The 21886-nt window shown below is 53.0% G+C and overlaps 1 protein-coding gene across 1 annotated transcript in view; it reads right to left on the bottom strand.

The window, feature by feature from the left end:
* The window catches only part of HS6ST1 (heparan sulfate 6-O-sulfotransferase 1), a 39869-nt gene extending 32859 nt beyond the window's left edge, over window positions 1–7010 (bottom strand). Inside the window, exon 1 of the mRNA XM_061431804.1 lies at window positions 6416–7010. Coding sequence (XP_061287788.1) covers window positions 6416–6942 — 527 coding nt within the window. The 5' untranslated portion in view covers window positions 6943–7010. The remainder of the gene's footprint in view (window positions 1–6415) is intronic.
* Window positions 7011–21886: the final 14876 nt, after the last annotated feature.

The following is a 21886-nucleotide window of genomic DNA, read 5'->3' as shown; positions in this document are numbered from 1 at the left end:
CCACCTGGGTGGGTGGGAAGGGGCAGTCCGGGAGCAGTGGTATAGGGATCTTCACACAACACTTTTCCAAAATAAAAGGCCTTGTAAGCTGGGGACTTGGGACAATGCCACACCAGGAAGGGAACACTTCACCAGGGAGGAACAGAGAGTTCAGGCCGCATATCCCATAGCCAGATGTGACAGGGCCCTTCTCCACGCACACCGCCTCCCTGCCCCCAGTGCCCTCTTTCCTTACCACCTGCTCCCGTGACTGCCCGTGGGTCTCAGGCAATACGAGTAACCTTGGTTCTAGAGCACTGCTTTGGTCTGCACTCCTAGTGACCCTTCTGCAAAGCCCCGTGCAGAGGTGCCCCCTCTAAACCCCTCAGATACTGCAGGTCACACCTCCTGCTGTTACCTCTCACATTCCTATTTTTGTGATCAGGAGAAATTTTTTTCTGTTATGCAGAAAAAAGGTCCAAATGCCACCCCCCTCCCCCGCCACAACCAAAAAATAAGACAAATTAAACTGAGAGCAAAAATGTAACAGCAAGAGAAAGAGTGAACTGAACTCTGGAAGAGTCAGGACTAAGAATCTTGAAAGACGGAAACTCTGCAAATGTGCCTTCTGCCTGTGAGCGCTGGCCAGTGAGGCCAAAGGACAGGCCCCCAAAGAGGAGAGTGGGTGGCCATGAGATGGATCTCTGTGCTGTAAATCCCCGCCAGGAAGACCGTTGTCAGGAGGGCCCACAGCCCCTTCCCGTTCTGTCCGCCCCACAGGCCCACTGAATGAGGTCCTGGCCTGAATCCCACAGCCCTTCCAGCAGGGCCGGGGTGGGGCAGCAGCTGCAGGCCCAGGACCGCGTGGGGAGGATCTGGTCCCCAGGATAGGTGGTGGAGCACTGGCTTCACTGGGCTGGGAGCCGCTGCGCTGTGCCTGGTCTTAGCTGCCAGCAGCGCTGGTGCCCCCAACAGATCCCCCTGCGCTGCCCGCCAGAGACAGGAGCATGTGGCCTGATTCCCACCTTGCTACTACACAAGTCAAGGCTGCCAGACATCCTCCGATAAATGGACAGTGCAGATCTGCATAGCAAACTGCCCGTGTCCGCCCAGGGTCTGGGGAGCCCACGCCTTCTGCCTGGGTGGGATGCCCGACAGTGGGCAGCGGTTCTCACCGCAGCCAGTCTTTCCAGGTCGGGGCACCACGGCGGGGGGTCGGTGCGCAGGGCACACAGGCCTCAGGACAGACAGACATTGGGACGCCAGCTCCTTAACTCTTCTGGGTCTCGACTTCCTTGCGGAGGAATATGGGGACAACTGTTATTCACTTGCTTTGTGGGAGTGGGGAGCTAAACAAGATGACCCCCGCTCCCCTGTTCCAAATACCACTGAGCACTCGGGGGACAAGAGCCAATGTCTCATCTATACCCATCCGTCTGCTGACCCTGGCTTCCCAGACTTGGGACCTCATGACCATCACCCTCCCCTTCAGCCCTACGTGGCAGAGAGCTGCACCCTTGCTCTCGGCAGAGGTGAAATGCAGACATCTGTGACCATACGGACTGGCATTTGGGGTGGCTGGGCACACCCTGTTCACACTCTCCACCTCCAAAGTGATGCACCGCCCTCAACGGTACACTTGTCAGGCAGGACTTCTCAATAAAAACCAGGTACAGCTTAGTCATTTAAGAAAGTCAACTCTTTAAAAACCCAGAACATATTTAATACCATATATAAAAAGAACAAAAAATGAGAGAATGTGGGATTTTCCAGGCAAGAATACTGGAGTGGGTTGCCACTTCCTTCTCCAGGGGATCTTCCTGACCCAGGGATTGAACCCGTGTCTCCCGCATTGCAGGCAGACTCTTTACTGTCTGAGTCACCAGGGAAGCTAAGGGTGATGAGACCAGGCCCCTCCTGACGGCCTGCCTCTCCAAGGGCAACAGCAAACTTCTCAGTCCTGCCACCGAGAAAGAAACCCTGACTCCACAAAGACCAAGGGCTTCACCAGTCCCTGGGCCCCAGGGCTGTGCCCACTGGGAAGGTTCTCTGACCTAGTGGGGGGCAAACAAGCCCCCCACCCTGCGTCCAGCCCACTCTGCACTGCTCAGGGTTTTATACGGGAAGTAGCTGGGAGAATAGAAAACCCTGGTCCTACACGCTCTATGGTGCTTCGGTGACAATAGTTGTCAAGCCTGATGACTTCGCAGTCCGGGCATTATTTAAAATGATTGCCAGAAAGTCATTTAAAAGTTTGTCTTACACGTTTGCTTAAAAAGAAGAGGTTTCTTTTTCCAAGGAAAATCTGGCTCTGGATGTCTTGACCTTAGATTCCTTTTGTCTCAACCCCAGACCTGTCTGGGCGACTCCCCCGGGGGGCCAGTCCCTGCCACGTGCTCCGGTGCCGTCTGCCCCCCTGCAGGCAAACGCAGATTTTGTCTTTTGACTGCATTAAGACTATGTGAAGGCAAGCTGCGAACTGTCGAACTGTCGGGTGCCATAGCAATGCTCCAAGCTAGCCTGTGTGGGGCCACTGAGGTTCTCCGGTAACAGCAGCGCACTCAAGGCTGACTCCTTGAACCTGACTCACCAGAGGACACTGGGGGAAGGGCAGGCTGAGTGCAGCTCCCAGAGAGCCTGCAGGACCAGGCGGTGAGCTTTCTTCTTGTCAGATTGGGCAGCACCGATCTGGCCTCCGGTGCCCAAATGCCATGGTCACACCAGGATGGCAGATGGAGAGCGGCCAAGGGCACCTAAGGCAACAATGGCGCAGCCAGGGAAGCCTTCTTGGAGGAAGGGGCAGCGGAACTGAGGCTGGGGTGGGGGGCAGAGCCAGCAGAACAGTGGCAGGGAGGAGGGTGTGCTGGGCAGAGGGCCGCACAGAGTCAGCTGCCGGCCCCAGATCTCTGAACCCAGAGAGGCCTCTGGGACAGTGGAGGCAGTGTGAGTGGCCTGAACGAGGCTGCAGCACTGACACGGAGATGCCTCCTTCCTGCCCGGAAGGCTCTGCCAGGGAGGGTGGTGGGAGCTCAACCAGGGGCTCCCGGGGTGGGGGGGTCCTACTGCAGAGAGGACCCCATGAAGGTGGCCCAGAAGCCACACTCAAGTCCCAAATGCCCTCTGTGGCTCCAAATGAAACCTGCCCAACTTTAGGGACATGTCCAGGGCAACTCAGGCAAGATCCTGACGGTGGCTCCTCTTCCATCTCCTCTGGAAGAGGAACTGGGGCCATTCTGGCTTCTAGGAGCACTGTCCTGACCCTACAAGGTGACAGGGGAGCAGGGGGTGCTGAGACGCCCTAACCAACGTGGGCCTTGGCAGCGCTTCGCCACCAGCCTGCTGCCATGGACAGCCACACCCCTCTGAGACCAGTCCTCCCTGGGGGCCTCACAAACACTCCTGGCAGATGCCAGCAGGTGTGGCAGTTCCCACCGTGGACACAAGACCAAAGAGGGAGCTGCCAATGCTTGTACCCACACCTGTTCCTCTCTGCCAAGTCAGGAAGCACTCACAGATGCTGGAAGTGCCAAACCATATTCCAGCAAAGCGTTGGAAACCCATCCATCTCCACTTGTCACCTTGACGCATACCCAGCTCAGAGGCACCCAGGCCGATGCCGTGTGGCAATGAGGCGTGGGAGCCGTGAAAACCCTCACTTCCCTGCACCACAAGCCCCAGAGCACCGCAGACACTGGCACCAGGAACTGGGAGAGACTGGGGAGAGCTTCTAGTGGCACACCTCACAGCAGTGAGATATCTGGCCACCCTCCACCCCGCCCCTGGCCCAGAGCAAAGTGCTTGGCTCTGGGGACTAGAGAGGAGGAAAGAAGGGCTCCTGCCCAGGGCCAGACCCCAAAGTGCCCGTCACTTCTCAGTTCAATAGTCAGGTGGTCATTCCAAGCACAGGTTGAAGGAGGGCGAGGGTGACATCTGAGCCTCCTGAAACCAGGCACCGCTCAACACCAGGCACCCCTTGGAGGTTGGGCACTGCCACTGCCCTTCTGGGTGCTGGGTCCCTGGGCAGATGAGGGAGCTGCACCCTGACCCCGGAGCACTCTGGCCCAGCCCCAGACTAGGGGAGCAGCACACAGGCTTGTAAACACACAAAGCAGAGATTTCCCTGGCTCCTCCAGGAAGCTTGTTAAGAAAGCCATCTACCTGGCGCCTGGACCGGAACTGAAGGGAGAGGTGGGAGAGAGTGACAAAGAGTACCGGCAAGGCTCCGTCACCTGCCTGGAGGCACAGCCCACTCCCAGAGCAGACAGCAGAGGGCGGCGCGCAAGGACCCTGGAAACCCCTCCTCCACGGCCGGCCGCCGGAAGCTGCTGAGCTCAGCAACTTCCCAGAGTGGCGGGCAGCAGGCCAACTGCGCATGGAGTCTTCCATTCCTGCTCCTCACGTCCACCTGGAGGAGGGGGTGCCAGGCATCCCTCCCTCCTGCAGCACCTGGGGACTCTAGTTGGCTTCCCCACTTCCCCCACTCCTGTCTGTGGGGGTGGCTGGGCCTGTTGCTCTGGTGGACAGGCTCTGGAGAAGAGAGACCAGGGGCTTTTCACCCTGACGACCCAAAGAGAAAATCAGCCTCAGAAGATGGGGCTGTAGGAAAGCGTCCTGGAGGCCAACTAGGGCCGAGGGATATGTCTGCTGGGCAAGCTCGACTCAAGCCTCTAGACAGTGCCCAAAGGGAGGCCGGCACACTCTCCCCTCCAGGGCTCTCCCTAGCTAATTCTCTCTGGCAGACAGGACCCTTCTGACTCCCACTCCCCACTGCTACAGGCAGAGAGGTGCCTGTGTGTGTGTTAATCACTCAGTCATCTCCGACTCTTTGCAACTTTACGGAATATAGCCCACCAGGCTCCTCTGTCCATAGAACTGTCCAGGCAAGAATACTGGAGTGAGTAGCCATTCCTTTCTCCAGGGTGAGAGGTGCCTACTCAGGCCTATTTGGGCTGCTCAGTGTCCAGTTCTGGGGGTCTACGGTCCTGGTGAACAGGATGGATGGGCAGGTAGCTGCAAGACCCTGTGCTCAGCTCCATCTAGCACAGAGTGGCTGGACCCTGAATAGCAGGGGGGGACAAGGAGGTGGTACAAGGCCAGGAAAGTGCACCTGTACAGATTAGACTGAGTGCTGGGCAGGCACCAGTGCTTTAAAGACCCCAGACAGGCTGACCAATAATTCATGTAGCCTTAAATGACCCAGCAGGACACTTCTCAAGCTGAGAGCTGCTGTTGGTGTGGGGACAGCCAAGGGAAAGTGGGAAGACCCCTTCTCTTCCCCTCAACTCGACAGCCTAGGAAACACTACAGGAGGACTAAGAGTCGAGCAGGGAATCCAGAGCTGGCCAGATACCAAACCCTCATCTTCCAAACACACCCAAGACCTTGCACCTTTGACCCAGGAGTGCTGCTGACAAACAGCTATCCAGGTCACACAGCTCCCGAAGCCCAGCCTTCCCATGAACGCAGTCTCAAGGCAAACATGGAACATAAACAAAAGGCAGGCAAGAAGACCTCCCTTCTGGCCCTTCCTAGTCTAAACGTCCTAGGGAGAAGGCCCCACAGGGCATGAACACAAACCGGAGAAAAAGAGACCCAACTTTAACCCTTGGAAACCCTGCACCGTGGGGAGGGAGGGTGTTTCTGGCTAAAAAAGTCCTTCCCATGAAAACTATCCCTGCGACAGGTCAGCCCTGTGTCCCCAGTCTCCCAGGGGAGGTGTCTGGGTGTCCAGGTGCCTCCAGCCAGCTCAGCTCCCCCCAGCCTGCCCTTGGCCTGCTTCTGCTCCGCTTTCAGAGCGAGTTTGCCCCTAGTTAGGGCTCAACTCGCAGGGGCGGGGCGGGCAGCACTGCTTCCTCCCCGCCCCCAGCCCCAGGTGACACTCGGGCCTTTGTTCTTCCTGCACACCTGGGCACTGCAGAGCCAACCCCCTTCCCTGGTAGCTCCTCCCTAGCCCTCTCAAGGCAGGCTGGCGGGCCGGGGGGAGGGCCCCCGCAGGTGCAGGGGGAGAGGCCCCTCACTTCTCTCACTTTCAATTTGGGCGCGAGAGCCGCGCCGGGAAGCCAGGTGGGCTACACGCGCACAGAAACCCGCTATCCCGCCCGACGACACAGGCCAGCCTGGACGCAGAGCTGAGGCATGACAGGTGACAGTCCATGGGCAGGGGGCGGTGACCCCGGGAAGCCCAGACGCCGCGCGGCCCGGTGGGTGGTGGGGAAAAGTAAAGAGATGCCGAGCACGAGGGGAGAGGGGGCATTCGAGCACGGGGACCACAGCGGGCCGCGGCAGACGGACAGCGGGCTCGGGCGCCCAGAGGTAAGGAGGCGGTCCAGAAGGCTGCAGCGAGTGGCAGCCCCGAAAGGGCAGGAATGCAGGGCAGGGAGCAAAGGGCGGGCCCAGGACCGTCCGGCGGGGACCCGGCCCGTCGGTGGACGCTCACCTGGGCGTGCGCAGCGCGGCGGGGTCGCGGCGCTCCAGCACGCCGGGCACGCAGTTCGTGAGCTCGGTCCAGTCGGCGTGCAGCCCGCAGCTCCAGCCCGTGGAGAAACGGGAGAAGAGCCAGGTCTCGCGGCGATTGGGCCGGTAGCAGGTGCACTTTTTCTGGCCTGGCCGGCAGTCGCAGGGCACCTCCAGGCGCACGTTCTGCACGAGGTGGCGGCCAAAGGTGGTACCGCCCGTTTTCTGGATGTGCAGGAAGACGATCACGTCGTCGCCCTTCATGTCGAAGTGCAGCGAGCGCTCCAGCTCGCGCACCGGGAAGTAGTACTTCTTCTCGTAGTGCGGGTCGGGCGTGGGGAAGAGATCCAGGTCGTCGGGCGGCGCGCGGCCGCCGGGCGCGCCCAGGCTCAAGCCCGGGCCCGCGTACTGGTAGAGGATGAGCATGAAGCACGCCGAGCCCACCACCACCAGCAAGAACTTGCTGGCGCGCTCAACCATGGTCCTGCCGCCGGCGCGCCGCCGCCGCATGTGTCACCATTGCCAGCGGCCCGGGCGCGGGGCGCGGGGCCTGGAGGGCGGGGGGCGCGGGCGCAGCTGCTCTGCCGCCGCCGCCGCCGCCCGCGCTCCGGCCCGGCCCGGCTACTCGGCGCCCAGGCCGCCCGCAGCGGCGCGCGCCCCGGCCCTTCGCGGCGCCATGGCTGCTCTCCGCCCGGCCCCCGCCCTCCGGCCCGACCCCGGCTGGGCTCCGGTTCGGCTCCGGCCCTGCCCCGGCTCGCGCCCCCTGCGGCCCCACGCCGGTCACTCGGCTCCGCTCCGCGCCTCGGCCAGAACGCTCTGCGCCGCCCCGCGCGCCGCCGCGTCTCCGCAGTCTGCCGCCGCCCCGCCCAGGCCCGCCCCCGGCCCGCCCCCGCCGCGCCTCTTGCCGTCGCCGCCCGAGTTGATCCTCGGCCCCGCCCCCAGAGACCCGGGGCTGCAGGCGGGTCCGACCCGGCGCTCGGACGCTGGTCTCTGGCCTTATCGAGGCTCCTCCGAGGCGGGTAGCGAAGACTGGGAACTGGTTGATGTCCGCAGAGGCGTGGGGAGCGACTGGAGAAACGTGTAGCAGGGCGCAGATGGCCCTTCTTGGGTGTATGGGGGGGGTGGGGGTGGGGCTCGCGGCGACGGGTTCCTCTGGGGACTGGGTCCCCCTTCCCGCTTCACGGGAGGGAACACCTTGACTTTGCAAGCCGGGCACTCTGAAGTTCCAAACGCGAGGGGTCGGGGGCTGGATGGACTTGGTGGGATCTGGGGGCGGTGGGGCGGGGCGCGGGTCGCGAAGGAAAAAGGGAAGGTTGGGGGCGGGGAGCCTGGGGTCCACGACGGCAGTCGACCTTCCTCCTCTATCCCCGGCACCCCGGTTTTGGGACCTGGACCCGGAGCCCCTCGCGGAGAGATGCTCCAGTGTCCGCGGAAGACTTCGGGCCAGCCTTAGGCAGTCTTTCGTTCTTTAGCCAACGTGCATTTTTTCCCCTCCTAGTTTAATTATAATCTCAATGAGAAAGTTATATAAAGTTGAGCCAATATTTAAAATTGTAAGCGTCCACCAAAACATTACAACTTTTGGCTTTGGTACATGGGTCAGAGGGTCTGGCGGCCCTGGGCCTTTCCTGTCCGTGGTGGCGCCCCACCGCCCCCGCGGGCCTTTCTGCCGCATAGCCCAGCCTGCCCCCATGCCTTCCGGCTTGGGCCCTGAGCCGCACACCCTGCGCTTGCCCCGGAACCACACAGCCTGGTCCTGACTGGGCTCAGACGCTCTGGCGTCTCCATGGAACAGGAAGTGGGCCAGATTGTGAAATGACCTGTTGAGAGTCTCTGCCCTGCCTCGCTGAGGGCGGGCGCTAGTGTTTGGACTCAGGTCCGGTGGTCTCAGAGCGATTCCGGCTGTCAGGCCTGGGTTTAAGTGTCCGCATAAACCTCTGCCACGGCCTTCCCTGGTTTCTGTGATATGGGTCCTGAAGAGGCTTTGTGAGGGTTTATTGTGTCAATCATAATTCAACTAAACTGTTGAAAATATTAATATATAAAATCACACCAGAAATCCTTTCTGGAAGCAAACCCAGAGAACTGGAAAACTAACCACCGACACCCCAAAATCCAACTAAGAGGGGAGCATGCTCTTTTCAGAAGGGCTGAAGGCACATCTACTCTGCTGCAGCACCCTGAATATAATACAGGGTGACCTAAGGCCCACTGGGAGTGTGGTGGGGTGGCCAGGCCCCAGTGTGACCCAGGGCCTCAAAATCCCTGCCCCCTCTGTAGCTACTTTCGAACTACCTGGTCCTGGAGCCCTGTGGGTGGCCTGGTCAGACTTTTCCAGTGAGGATCCATTCTTGGCAGGAGTGGAGGCAGGCCCAGCGGTGACTGTCTGCAGTCACGTGACCCCGTTTTGGCCTGAGGCCTGAGGAGTCTTCCTGCAGGACCCTGGAGGCGGCAGTCCAGACCTGGAGGGCAGAGCTGCCCTGGGGCAGCCCAGCGGTGTCCTTCCCCAGATGCCAACACTCTATCATGTGGTGAATAGTGATTAAGGCTGCTCTTTATCTAGAACCACTGGGTACCAGTCACTGTAGGTGTGTCATTTCTGATCCCATCAGCAAGTCTGCAGAGAAGACCATGACACACATTTTACAGAAGAGAAAACTGAGATCCGAGAGGTGAAGATGTTGGCCAGGATAACGTGGGTGGCTGGTGGTCTCTTCCTGACCCACGAGAGTAGGGTGAACAAAATCTGAGCAAAAGCCCCCCCCTCAGGCACCCTGCCCCCTCAGCCCTGGATGTCTAGGCCCCCCGTGGAGATCCCAGGTGTCCCCCAGGCCTGGCTGAGCTCCTTTCTTGTGAAGTCAGCAGAGCTGGGATTCTGATCCTGGCCTGTCTGGCCCTTACTCACCCCTACACTCCACTCAGCTCCTGAGATCAGGGGCCAAGGCTGGAGTGGGGCGCAGAAGGAGGTCTGGAAGGACCACTCCTCAGCTCCTCGTGATGATCTCCGCTGCCACATGGGAACGTGGTCCAGAATATTCACAAGAAACCTGGACTGTTACCAAAAGGCCACCCAAACCATCTGTGCTTGGCCTGTGGCCTCATCTTGTGACAATCTGATTGTTCCAATGGAGAAACTGAGGCCCAGAGAGGGTAGAGAGTCCCAGTACAGGGTCCCCAGTGGGTGGTTGCCTTGCCCAGAGCTGCCTGACCCATGCATTAGCAGCTGCCCCAGGGAAGCTGGAGGCCTCCCTGGTGGCTCAGTGGTAAAGAATTTGCCTGCCAAGCAGGAGCGGAGAAGGTGATGGCACCCCACTCCAGTTCTCTTGCCTGGAAAATCCCATGGACAGAGGAGCCTGGTAGGCTGCAGTCCACGGGGTCGCTAAGAGTCGGACGAGACTGAGCGACTTCACTTTCACTTTTCACTTTCATGCACTGGAGAAGGAAATGGCAACCCACTCCAGTGTTCTTGCCTGGAGAATCCCAGGGACGGGGGAGCCTGGTGGGCTGCCGTCTATGGGGTCGCACAGAGTCGAACATGACTGAAGCGACTTAGCAGCAGCAGCAGCAGCAGCCAAACAGGAGACATGAGTTTGATCCCTGGGTCAGGAAGATCCTCTAGAGAAGGAAATGGCAGCCCACTCCAGTATTCTTGCCTGGGAACTCCCATGGACAGAGGAGCCTGGTGGGCTACAGTGCATGGAGTTACAAAGAGTCAGATATGACTTAGTGATTAAACAACAATAGGGAAGCTATTTAATCCAGCTTTGTTTCTGCCGGAATGGTCATAGGGAACCCCATATTTAGCTTAGAAGCCCTTTCTTCATAGAAATTCTCTTAGCGGGGAAGAAACTCTTCCTAGATGGCCATAGGATTTTACTCAGTTATCCCCTTTATATTGCACACACATTATGAGATCCCATGCCTGTAGGTTCTCCATCTCAGAGTTGAGTCAGAGGAGCCGTGAATGGAGTCAAGTTGCTTCAGTGACTCAGTGGACTTTCAGGAAGGGATGGAATCCTTTCCCTCTCCCCAGCCTAAGCCTCATCAACTGTCACTGTCATCCCCTGACAAACGGGCAGAGGCACGCACACCAAAGGGCAGTGTGCGTTTCATGTGAGGTTGCAGCATCGCCAGGTGCCTGGCGCTCAGGGGATCCTCCTCAGCCACTGTTTCCTTTGTCTCCCCACTTGATGAGCTTGGTAGCCAAGATTCCCCATAGTTCTAAGATCGGGTATGAGTATAAGGAGGGCTAACAGTTTGCTGGAGGCAGTGCCCAGCCTTGAGTATTTTCAGAGTTCAGGGAAAAGCAGTCGCCGCCCTCCCGTCTGTGATTTTCTTTGTCCTCTGAATATTCACTTCATAAAGTTTAGTGTATGATTTCTGGTTTAATGTCGAAGAAAGGGGAAAGAACATGGCTAATGGTAGAATGTGATGATCAAATAAAAACAAGTCACTGTACGTCTGCTTTGGGAAAGTGCAAAAAGTGAGACGATTCAGGATTTAGGAATAAAATGTAATTTCCCTTGAGCCTAAAATAGCCTTAAGAATCCAAACGCAAGCTTTCCCTCCCTCGCTGCCGTGCGTCCTCAGAGTCTGAGAACCAGGAGATCAATCTACGGCGCCCCTCTCTCCCGGGCTTGGAGTTCCACCGAAGGGCGCGTGGGGGCAGCACCGCGGCCGCGCGCCCGCCTGCCGGCCGTGTACCCAGCATTGACATTGCGGGACTGGGGGATTTTCCACACTTGATTCCCTCCTTCTCTTTCGGCCGGTCGCCTATTGTTGTTTCTGAGGCGGGTGGAGGAAGGCAACCCGCCTCTGTCCTCAGACCCTCTCCGGGGATGGCCCCGCTTCCCACGGAGGGGCAGAGAGAGAGAGGGGGGTTTGTCTGGGGACAAACTTTTAAAGCCGACCCTGGATCGCGGTGGAATCGGCGTAGCTGCGATTGACCCCACCTGCGGGGACGGGAGACGCTTGTCTTGACCCCAGTGGGTCTGGGTGGGTAGGGTGGGGGCGCCAGAGGCTGAGTTGGGCGACTCACGGCCACTCTGGTTTAACCTCCCCTCTACGGAGGCCTCTCTCTGCAGGGGTCCCCACTTTGCTTGCTCCATCTGTGCCTCCAGTCTTGGCGCCATCTACCCTCTCCCCTGGTCTGGGGAGTCCTACCTGCCTGTCTAAGGTCTCCTCCTCCAGGAGCCTTCTCACCTGCCCCTTACACCGCAGGGCTGTCCTCTTGTCCAGGGCTGGCTGGCACTGCAGGCTCTGCGCGGTACCCACTTCCTTTTATCCCAGCCCAGGGTTATGGGTGGAGAAGGCAATAGCACCCCACTCCTTTACTCTTGCCTGGAAACTCCCATGGACGGAGGAGCTTGGTAGGCTGCAGTCCATGGGGTCGCTAAGAGTCGGACGCGACTGAACGACCTCACTTTCACTTTTCACTTTCATGCATTGGAGAAGGAAATGGCAGCCCACTCCAGTGTTCTTCCCTGGAGAGTCCCAGTGACAGCGGAGCCTGGTGGGCTGCCGTCTATGGGGTCGCACAGAGTCGAACACGACTGAAGCGACTTAGCAGCAGCAGCAGCAACAGGGTTATGGGTTGAAGGGCAGTCCCCACCTCTGCCTGAACTTTGGAAGCCTCGGGGCCTGTCCGATCTGGGGGAGGGGCACCCGAGCCGCACTCTCCCTTTGCGTGTCCTGAGTGCTCAGTGGCCAGTGTCTGGAGGGCATAGCAGAGCCTGACAAGCAGGACTTTGCAAATGCCATTCTGAGATGAAAATGAATTAGTCCACATCCTCTCCGTGCCCCTGAAAGCTGAAGTTTGTGAACTAGCTGTGGCTGAGGGGGAGATGGGTGTGAGTGACTCTTCAGCAGCTCCCGCTGGGGTCAGGGCTGCTGACAGCTCACACCTGGGAGCTTGGCCTGCTCCTCTGCCTGGTCCCTGCTGTGTAGAGGGGACTGATGGGGGGACGGGGGGAGGCAGGGACCCACTTGGCCTGAGACCCATTTCTGAGTCTCCCTCCTCAGCTGGCCCACAGGACAGCTGTGAGGCCCACCCTCCTCCCGGGTGGGCCCTTCATCCGCCTGCCTCAGGTTGTCGACAGAGCAGTGCCTGAAGCAGTCAGGGCCAGGTCCAGCCAGCTTGGGGAGGCGTGGATGGGCGTCACGTTATCCTGAGGGCATTGTCCCCTTTCTTCTATGTGGAAACTTCTCATAAAGGGACACACCTTTGGAAATTCCAGGGCAAAGGAAGGGTGACATGAGAAGTGTCTATTTGTGTGTCCAGCTCCAAATGGGACCTCATTCCAGATTCATATGATTTTTTTCTTCCCAGAAGGGGCCCTGGCCTAGCTGGTGTCGGAGGAGCCGCCTGGAAGGGCAGTGAATATCCCCTCGTGGGGACAGCGGCCCTTTTGAGGGCAACATGGAACAGATGGGGGTGAGCCCCCAGGACCATGGCTCAGGGCCAGGGCACGGGGTGGGGGTGAGGGAGGGTGTGTCCAGGGCCCCGATGCCTCACAAAGCTGGGGGTGTGTGGTCAGCAGCCTCCACCCCATGCGAGGCTCATAACCAACTCGCGTCTCTCTGTCTCACTTAGCGTATGCCCCTCCACCAATTTCTCTGGGGGCCTCGTGGGGGTGTGTTTCCCGCTTTTGCCTCAGCTGTCCTTCCTGCCAGATAACGGCCTGCTCCTCCTGTCTCTGCCTGACTCTTTTTTTTTTTTTTTTTTAACAGATTCTTCTGTTACTTTAGGCAGTTATTTAAGATTCACCCTCCTGAAAGATATTCTGGCCTAGAGAATTCCATGGACTATACAGTCCATGGGGTCACAAAGAGTCGGACACAACTGAGTGACTTTTGCTTTCACTTTTTGCTTCTGATAGATTCAAGTTGGTGTGACATTTGGTTGATTTTTCTAATGGTAGCTTCTCTCCCTGACAGGCCCAGGGCCGTCAGTGGGGCCTTGAGCCGGGGTGGGAACACCCAAGTGGGGATGCTGGAAGCTTTACGGAGAGGGCGGGATGGCAGAGAGAGTCCCTGGGCTGCTGCTAGTGTGGGCGGGCTGCCCCAGTGGCCTGTGGGGAGGGGGCTGGCCTCTCCTGGAGACTGGACCCTGGGAGGCATGGCCGCTCTGTTCCCCAGAGCAAGCAGCTGGGACCTGACTGGCCACGGTGCCCGCTCCCTGCTCCAGATGGGAATGTTCTTGCCACTCATTTTTCTCTCTTCACTTCTTTAACCTCTTCCTTTACAGGGGAGTGTTTTGTGACCCAGGCCTAACTGGGCCCTGGCCGAGGGGTTCTGAGCAGCTAGTAGGAGGTAGGTGACACCCCTCTGGGCACCACAAGAGGGATGAGGGTGCTCTTCCCTGGCCACAGCATCAACTTCAACTCTGTGGCTGCTAGAGGGCAGGGGTGACGTTGTGGGTGGGGTGAACTGGGACATCCGCTTGGCTGAGGCCTGGGCTGTGGACAAGGCCCGGCGGTGGCTGCATGCAGCAGGTGGTCAGGAGAGGGGTCTGCTTCTGGCTCAAGCAGGCAGCAGAGCCTGGCAAGCACAGCACAGACCCTCTGACCCCAGGTGGTCAGCCTGCTTCTGTGCCCAGAACCAGCCCGACCAGCCTCTCAGGGAGCTTCTTATGGAATCTGTCAGCGCACACAGCAACTTTTCGGGCAAGTCTGGTTGTTGCCCCCATCTCTACAGATGAAAGTGAGACTCGGGGAGGCCAGGCCAAGGCCACGAGGCCAGCTAGAGGAGGAGGCAGGCAGGGAACAGGGGGCTTTCTCTGCAAGGCAGGGAGAGGCTAACCATCAGAAGAGGAGGCCCGGGGAAGGTGGCCGCCTGCACACCCTGGCTGCCCTGGGGCTGGGTAAGAGCCTCCTTGGGGACTTTTGGCTTTTGGGTGACCAAGGCTTGGGACACTCCTTCACTCCTCAGGCTGGTCCCTTGAGGCCCCCTGGGCTGGGATCCCAAGGAGGAGGGTCTCCACCTCTGCCATATAAAAACAGTGGGGCTTCTAGGAATCTGAGTGCTATGTTCACGTCCCAGCTCTGTCCAACAAGCTGTGTGACCCAGGGCAGGTTTCTTAACCTCTCTGAGCCTAGATGACTTCATAGGATTGTCATAAGGAATAAGTGAACTAACACACATCAGGAGCTAAAGATCCAGGTAAACACTCCATTGAATACAGACCACCAGCTCCTCTCATGTGCTGGCTTCCTCTGGACATTATCTTATTCAGTTCTCTCAGCTGCCCTATGAGCATCATTGTGCCCTGGCAGAGAGGGTCCCATCACAGATGGAAAAGTCGAGGCTGAACCAGTGTTAAGTACTTGGCCAAGGTTTCACTGTTCTCTTCTTGGGGAAAACTGTGGCTAAGGGTCCTGTCACTTTCCCACTTCTGGGCAGCCAGCCCTGGGAGAATTCAAGAACTTGGTTCTGGGTTGGGGTCCAGCCTTCCCCTCTCCCTGGCTTGGCAGGTTTGGGACTTCCGTGTTCCTACCCTGGGACTCCACCGAGTGCACCTCCAGTCTCTTGTTTCCCTCACACAGCCTCTGGCATGTCCTCATGGGAATAAGATGTTTTGAATATGTTAATACACCCATCTCATTTGCATCCTGTGGTCCTGACATCTCTCTCTTTTGCTGAAGGCACCCTCTTGCCTTGGGCAGCTTGGGCATGCAGGAGGAATCTTCAGCTTCAGAACTCAAAAATGAGGCTTTCTGACTTTGCACCTGGCCAGTTGGCTTGATGAAGAAGGAAATGGCAACCCACTCCAGAATTCTTGCCTGGGAAATCCCAAGGACAGAGCAGCCTGGCCGGCTACAATCCTTGGGATTGCAAAAGGGTAGGACATGACTTAGTGACTAATCAACAAACAAGTTGGCTTAAAAGGCAAACTTCACTGAGAGACACAGATGTTCTAAATCTTTTATCTTTAACATTTCAAGATGAAAGTAGGTGTTTGTGAATACTGAGGTGTCTGTGAGGGGCCCAGTCGCTTCAGAGGTGCTTGGTGGGGTAGTCTGCTCTGCAAAGTAGCCTGTGCCAACAGGGGCAGGCCCCAGGGGGGTAGAATTTGTTCTCCAAAGGAGCCTTTGGTTTCTTTGTGGCTGAGAGGGGGCCCAGAGGCTTCTGGTGCCCCTTCTAGGAATATAGAACTTGACTGTATCCCAGAGCAGGATGGCTTCCCCTGGGCCAACTGGGGCCAGGCTATTTTGGTGACAGGCAGGTCTGGGGCTGCAGCAAGGCCTATGACCATGCATGCGGGGCGCTCCACCAGCCTTCCCTTGCAGGACAATGGCCAGATCCACCCCAGCAGCTAGCCCACTTCCTGTGCATCTCATGTGCTCTCTTGCTCTGGGTCCTCCTAGACTCCTAAGAATTCAGAATTCTGAAAGAATTTATTTGAGCCATGCAAGTAGCGATCAGGTTGTCCAGAGGGAGGGTTTGAGGGTCACAGTATGATGAGAGACACAATTTGAGTGACTTATGGAATTTGCTTTTAATATGCTGGAATATGCTTCTGTGGAGAGGGGGTGCCTATGAAACATGGTGGGTGTGGGCTGCTATCTGTAGATGTTGCTAACTGATGAGCAGGTGCAAGTTCATTATGCTATGCTCTCTACTTCCGTGTCGGAGAAGGCAGTGGCACCCCACTCCAGTACTCTTGCCTGGAAAAATCCCATGGACAGAGGAGCCTGGTGGGCTACAGTCCATGGGGTCGCACAGAGTCGGACACGACTGAGTGACTTAGCAGCAGCAGCAGCAGCAGCAGCTACTTCTGTGTGAATTTCTACTTTTCAAAAACAAAAGCTAAAAATTAAAATAAAGACTTAACAATGATTGGATCAGACTAGAATGACCGGTTGGGGCTAAATCAGGGGTTCTCTGCTTAACCCTGGCATGGGACTGTCAAGCAAATTGGAGCAGATGGAGAAATCGAAAGCAACACTTCAACTTCTGGTCTGGACCTGTTTGTTCCTAGTGCTTCCTGCTAAGTACAGCTTCGAACCCTGGAAAAGCACAGGAAACCACCTAAGGGGGCTTCTGGGAGGTGGAAGGGGAGGGTAAGCTAGTGTGAGACCCCAGGACTGGAGGGCAGCTCAGGGCAGGGCTGCACACAGACCCCATGTGACAGAGGAAGGGACCTGGGCTTAGTGTGTCCTGGCCCAAGACTGGGAACATAAGGAGCCTAGATGGGCTCATCCCGCCCCCAGAAGACTTGCGGTGAGCTGGGCAGCACCAGGAGGAGAGTTGATGGGGAGGTCCCTGACAGGGAGCGGCCAGGTGAGATGCTGTCCTTTCCTGCTGGGCCTCCACTCTTTTCTGTCCTCCCCACCAGCCCATAGTAAGGGAGAGCTCCACCTCCACAAGGGACCCCACCCTGGGGAAGCCCCATCTGCCTGTCTAGCATCAGCAGGAATCAATGGGTGCTCCAGCAGCATGGGGTTTAACAGACCAAAATAGTCCTGTAAGTCTCTGAAAAGTAGATTCTTATTGGAAACCCAGGCCATAAAGGTAGGACAGAACCTCCAGGCTAAATCTAAATTGGTGACTGCTGTGGTGAAATGTAGGATCATACAGTTGCCAAACATAATAAGGAAAAATATCAAGAATATCATAAAAGTCAGGCATCATACAATGAATCAGGAAAATCACAACTGAATCACAAAATCTGTGATTGGTGAATAGTCCTGTAAGTCTCTGAAAAGTAGATTCTTATTGGAAACCCAGGCCATAAAGGTAGGACAGAACCTCCAGGCTAAATCTAAATTGGTGACTGCTGTGGTGAAATGTAGGATCATACAGTTGCCAAACATAATAAGGAAAAATATCAAGAATATCATAAAAGTCAGGCATCATACAATGAATCAGGAAAATCACAACTGAATCACAAAATCACAATATATAAAAAAAAATCAATGCCAACTCAGGATCAGATGTTGGAATTATCTGGCAAGGATTTTAAAGCAGTAACCATAAGCATGCTTCAACAAGTAATTACCAAATTCTCTTGAAGCAAGTGAAAAAAATAGAAAATCTCAGCAAAGAAATCAATTATAAAAGCTATACCTGAAAAGTACAATTACAGAAATTTTTTAAAAAGTCCACTGGTTGGGTCAGGAGTATAGTTTGATGACAGAGGTTAGGAAATCAGTGAATGTGAGGACAGAACAATAGACTTCATCCAGTCTGAGCAAAAGAGAGAAAATAGACTAAAGCGAACAAACAAAACACCCAAACAGAAAGCCTCAGGGACCCACTGAACGACAAGAGATCCAACCTTCGCATCATGTATCCCTGGAGTCCCACTGGAGAAGTACAGTGAGCTTAAGAGTACTTGGAGAAATAATGACTGAAACATCTCTTATTTGTCAAATTACAAAAACATACAGTCTCATGAAGCTGCTGCTGCTGCTAAGTCGCTTCAGTCGTGTCCGACTGGGTGAGACCCCACAGATGGCAGCCCACCAGGCTCTCCCATCCCTGGGACTCTCCAGGCAAGAACACCGGAGTGGGTTGCCATTTCCTTCTCCAATGCATGAAAGTGAAAAGTGAAAGTGAAGTCGCTCAGTCGTGTCCGACTCTCAGCGAAGCTGAGTGAGTCCCAAATAAGAGAAACCCAAAGTAATTTGTGTCAAGACATGTCATCATTAAAGTTGTGAAAATAAAAGATAATAAATTCTTTGTAGTGGTCAAAAAGAATCTTGCTTTTTTTTTTTTTCTTGGGATTTCCCTGAGACTCATTAAAAAAAAAAACCAAAAAACCACTTTCCCTAGTTATTTTGGTGTGTCATTTGATTTTGAAACATTACTTCTAGGTTAATGAGTAATATATGGTGATTGCAAGAAAATTAAGCATGTTATTAATTAAAGAGATAACAATCACTACAATCCCACCACTCAGCAGACACCACCATTTGTGTTTTGTTATTTGTATTTCCCGACTTTTTTCTATGTACACAAATGCATATGAACAAACATTTTAGCTAAAATGTAATCATAAAATGCTTACATTCTATAATTTCCTTTTTTACCTTAAAAAGATATTGTGAACATCTTCTTTCCTTGTCAAGAAGCATGCAAATATATTGTTGTTCTTAATGTAGAATTTCATTGTATGAATAGACACAATTTCAATAACCCCACATGTTGAAAGTGTAGGTTACCCCATTTTATATTTTATAATATAAATATTAAATATTTATATTATTTTCTCAACAGTAAATAATATTGTGATGAACATTTTTCTATGTATATCTTGGTGCATTCATCTGATTATTGCCTCAGGGTAAATTCAGAAATTTTGAATATTGAAGTCAAAGGATATGTGTAGTTTAAGGCTTTTGATAACTGTCATTAGGTTGTCCTCCAAAGAGTTTTGCCAATGAGTTTTTCTGCCAACAGTGTGTGAGAAAACAGGAATTCAGGGTCTCTGCTTCATCACTGTTTGCTCCTCTTCAGTCCCAGACAGGATGGCTTTCCTACTGTTAGAGTTTAAGTGTTCCTAGCACATCCTGCCATCAGGGGCTGATCCCTGACTTGACTTGCGGATCCCTCTTGAAATCTTTTTTCCTCAGAAATCCGAATAGGCCTCACTGTCTTCAGGTCTCTCCTGAGATACTATTTGATTAGAAGTGCCTTCCCGATTCATCTTGTGTGAAAGAGCCGCCCCTCTTCCCTATTATCTCCTTTCCTGTTCTCTTATGTCTCCCCTTATCACCTCATCTTGCCCGTACTAGGCCCTAAGTGCAGAGACTGTCAATCCACTCTCCAATTCCAGCTCCCAGGGGCACATACAGATGCTGCATGTAGAAGATGCGGAACAGATATTTATTAAATGAAGGACTCATTATTTTCAAACTGTAGTAGCTTGACAGGTGATAAATGGTACCTCACTGTTTTAATTTGTATTTATTCAAGTAGTATTTACAATGAGCCGTTTTCATTCTTTTTGGTCATATGTTTTTTTCTTTTCCAAGTTACCCATTCATTGAACAGCATTAAATGCTGAAATGAAAAAAAACAAAAACAAAAATAAAAAACCTTTTCACCCCAGATCATACAAATATTGAAGTGATAATGAGAGAATATTGTGAACAACATTATGCCAGGAAATTCAACAACTTAGATGAAACTGACAAATTCCATGAAAACTGCAAATTACTGAAACACACAAGAATAGAAAGTCTAAATAACCCTATGTCTATCATAGACATTAAACTTATAATTAAAAATTTTCCTACAAAGAAAACTCTAGGCCCAATGGCTTCTTCAGGAAATTCTATCAAATATTTGTGGAAGCACTGTCAATCTGACAAAACTCTTTGGAGAAAATAAAGGAGGAGGGAATGTGTCTCAAATCATTTTATAAGGCCAGCTTGACCCTGATACCGAAACTTGACCAAAAAAATAAATATCCCTCATAAACATATATGCAAAAATTCTTAGCAGTATATTAGCAAGAAATCAGCAATGCTAGAAGGAACACCATATAATGATCAAGTGGGGTTTATGTCAGGGATAAAGAACTTTATCCCTTTAATATTAATTACAAAACAAATCAATGTAACTCACCACCATAATGTGATGAATAAAGAAAGCTAAATGACTAAAGGATAAACAATGTATCATTTTTAAAAATGCAGAAAAAATGTGATAAAATTCAACATATATTCATTATTAAAAAATCTCTTCTACCTACAAATAGAAGAGAATGTCTTTAATCTTATAAAGGAGGCATACTAAAACTACAAAAGTGAGATTAAAAATGCTCAAAAATAACATTAAAATACCTGTGAATAAATCTGATGAAAGATGAACAAGACCTTCATACTGAAAACTGCACAAACATTGTTGAGAGAAATTAAATAAGGGCCAAGTTAATGGAGAGATACACCATGTTCATGGATCAGAGTTCACAGTATCAAGAAGGCGCCAATTTTCTCCAGATTGGTTTATGGGCTCAGCACAATACCAAACAAAATTCCATGCAGTCATTTTGGAGAAAGCTGATTTTAAACTTTATATGAGAAAGTAAAGGATATAGATGAGCCAAAATATCTTGTAAAAGAATAATATGAAAGAGGTGCATACTTGGTTTTAGAACTTCCAACCGAGCTGCAGTAATCAAGGTGGGATAGGATGCCATAAAGATAGATGAATGGACAAGTGGAACAGAACAGAGAGCTGGGAAACATACCTACGTAATGTGGTCAACTGATGTTTTAAAAAAATTTGCTCCTTTTCTCCATGCCCCAGACCTTAGTATTCACTATTTCACTTTCTGTTACTATGAGTTTGGATTTTTAAAAGAATACACCACATATAAGTGAGATCATACAATATTTATGTTTATGTGTCTGGCTTATTTCACTTAGCATAATGTCCTCCAGGTTCATATATATTGTCACAAGTGACAGGATTTCCTTCTCTTTGAAGGCTGAGTAACACTGGGTTTTATATGTGAAGCACATTTTCTTTATCCGTTCATCTGTGGACGGATATTCAGGCTGTTCCCACATCTCAGCTGATGTGACTAGTGCCGTGGTGAACACAGCGGGGCAGAGGCCTTTGTCTTTCAGCTGATTCTTTATCAAGGAGCTAAATTAATTCAAAGGGGAAAGGAAAAGGTTAAACATACGATGCTGAAACAAACTGGATATTTGTATAAAACAGTGCTACTCAGAAAATAATTCAAAACTTCATCTAAATGTGGACTTAGAACCATCAGTCTTTTAGAAGGAAAACGGGAGAATATTTAAAACTTTGAGGAAGGCAAAGACACTGACTGGATTAGCACAAAAAAACGTGAACCATAAATCAAAAAATAATAACTGGACATCATCAAGAGCATCTAAAGATTCTAATAAGAAAAAATCAGCAGGCAAGCTACAGATGAGGAAAGCATTATCATGACATGGATATCTGATAAAGGATTCATATTTATAATATGTGCTGAAGAATTCCTAAAAATCATTAATATTCAGACAACGCAAATTAAAATGGGCAAAGAGTTGTAGACAACTCACAAAAGAAGATATATAAGTGGCCAATAAGCACTTACTAATATTGAGATGCTCAATATTAGTAGTCATCCAGTAAAAGCAAATTAAAACCACACAGAGTTCCCACTATATACCTACTAGATTAGCTATACCTTCTAGATCAATATATAGTGGTAACTGAAAATATCAAGTGTGGAGTAACTGAAACTCTCATGCGTTATTCATGGGCATGTCAAATAGGATGGCAGTTCCTTATGAAGCTAAATGAACACTTATGACCTGGCTATTCCATTCCTGCTGCTGCTGCTGCTAAGTCACTTCAGTCGTGTCCGACTCTGTGCGACCCCATAGACGGCAGCTCACCAGGCTCCCCCGTCCCTGGGATTCTCCAGGCAAGAATGCTGGAGTGGGTTGTCATTTCCTTCTCCAATGCATGAAAGTGAAAAGTGAAA

This window comes from Bos javanicus, chromosome 2 (assembly GCF_032452875.1).
Source record: "Bos javanicus breed banteng chromosome 2, ARS-OSU_banteng_1.0, whole genome shotgun sequence".
NCBI classification, from domain to species: Eukaryota; Metazoa; Chordata; class Mammalia; order Artiodactyla; family Bovidae; genus Bos; species Bos javanicus.
The sequence above is the reverse complement of the archived record's forward strand: the minus strand, read 5'-3'. Positions and strand labels throughout refer to the sequence as shown.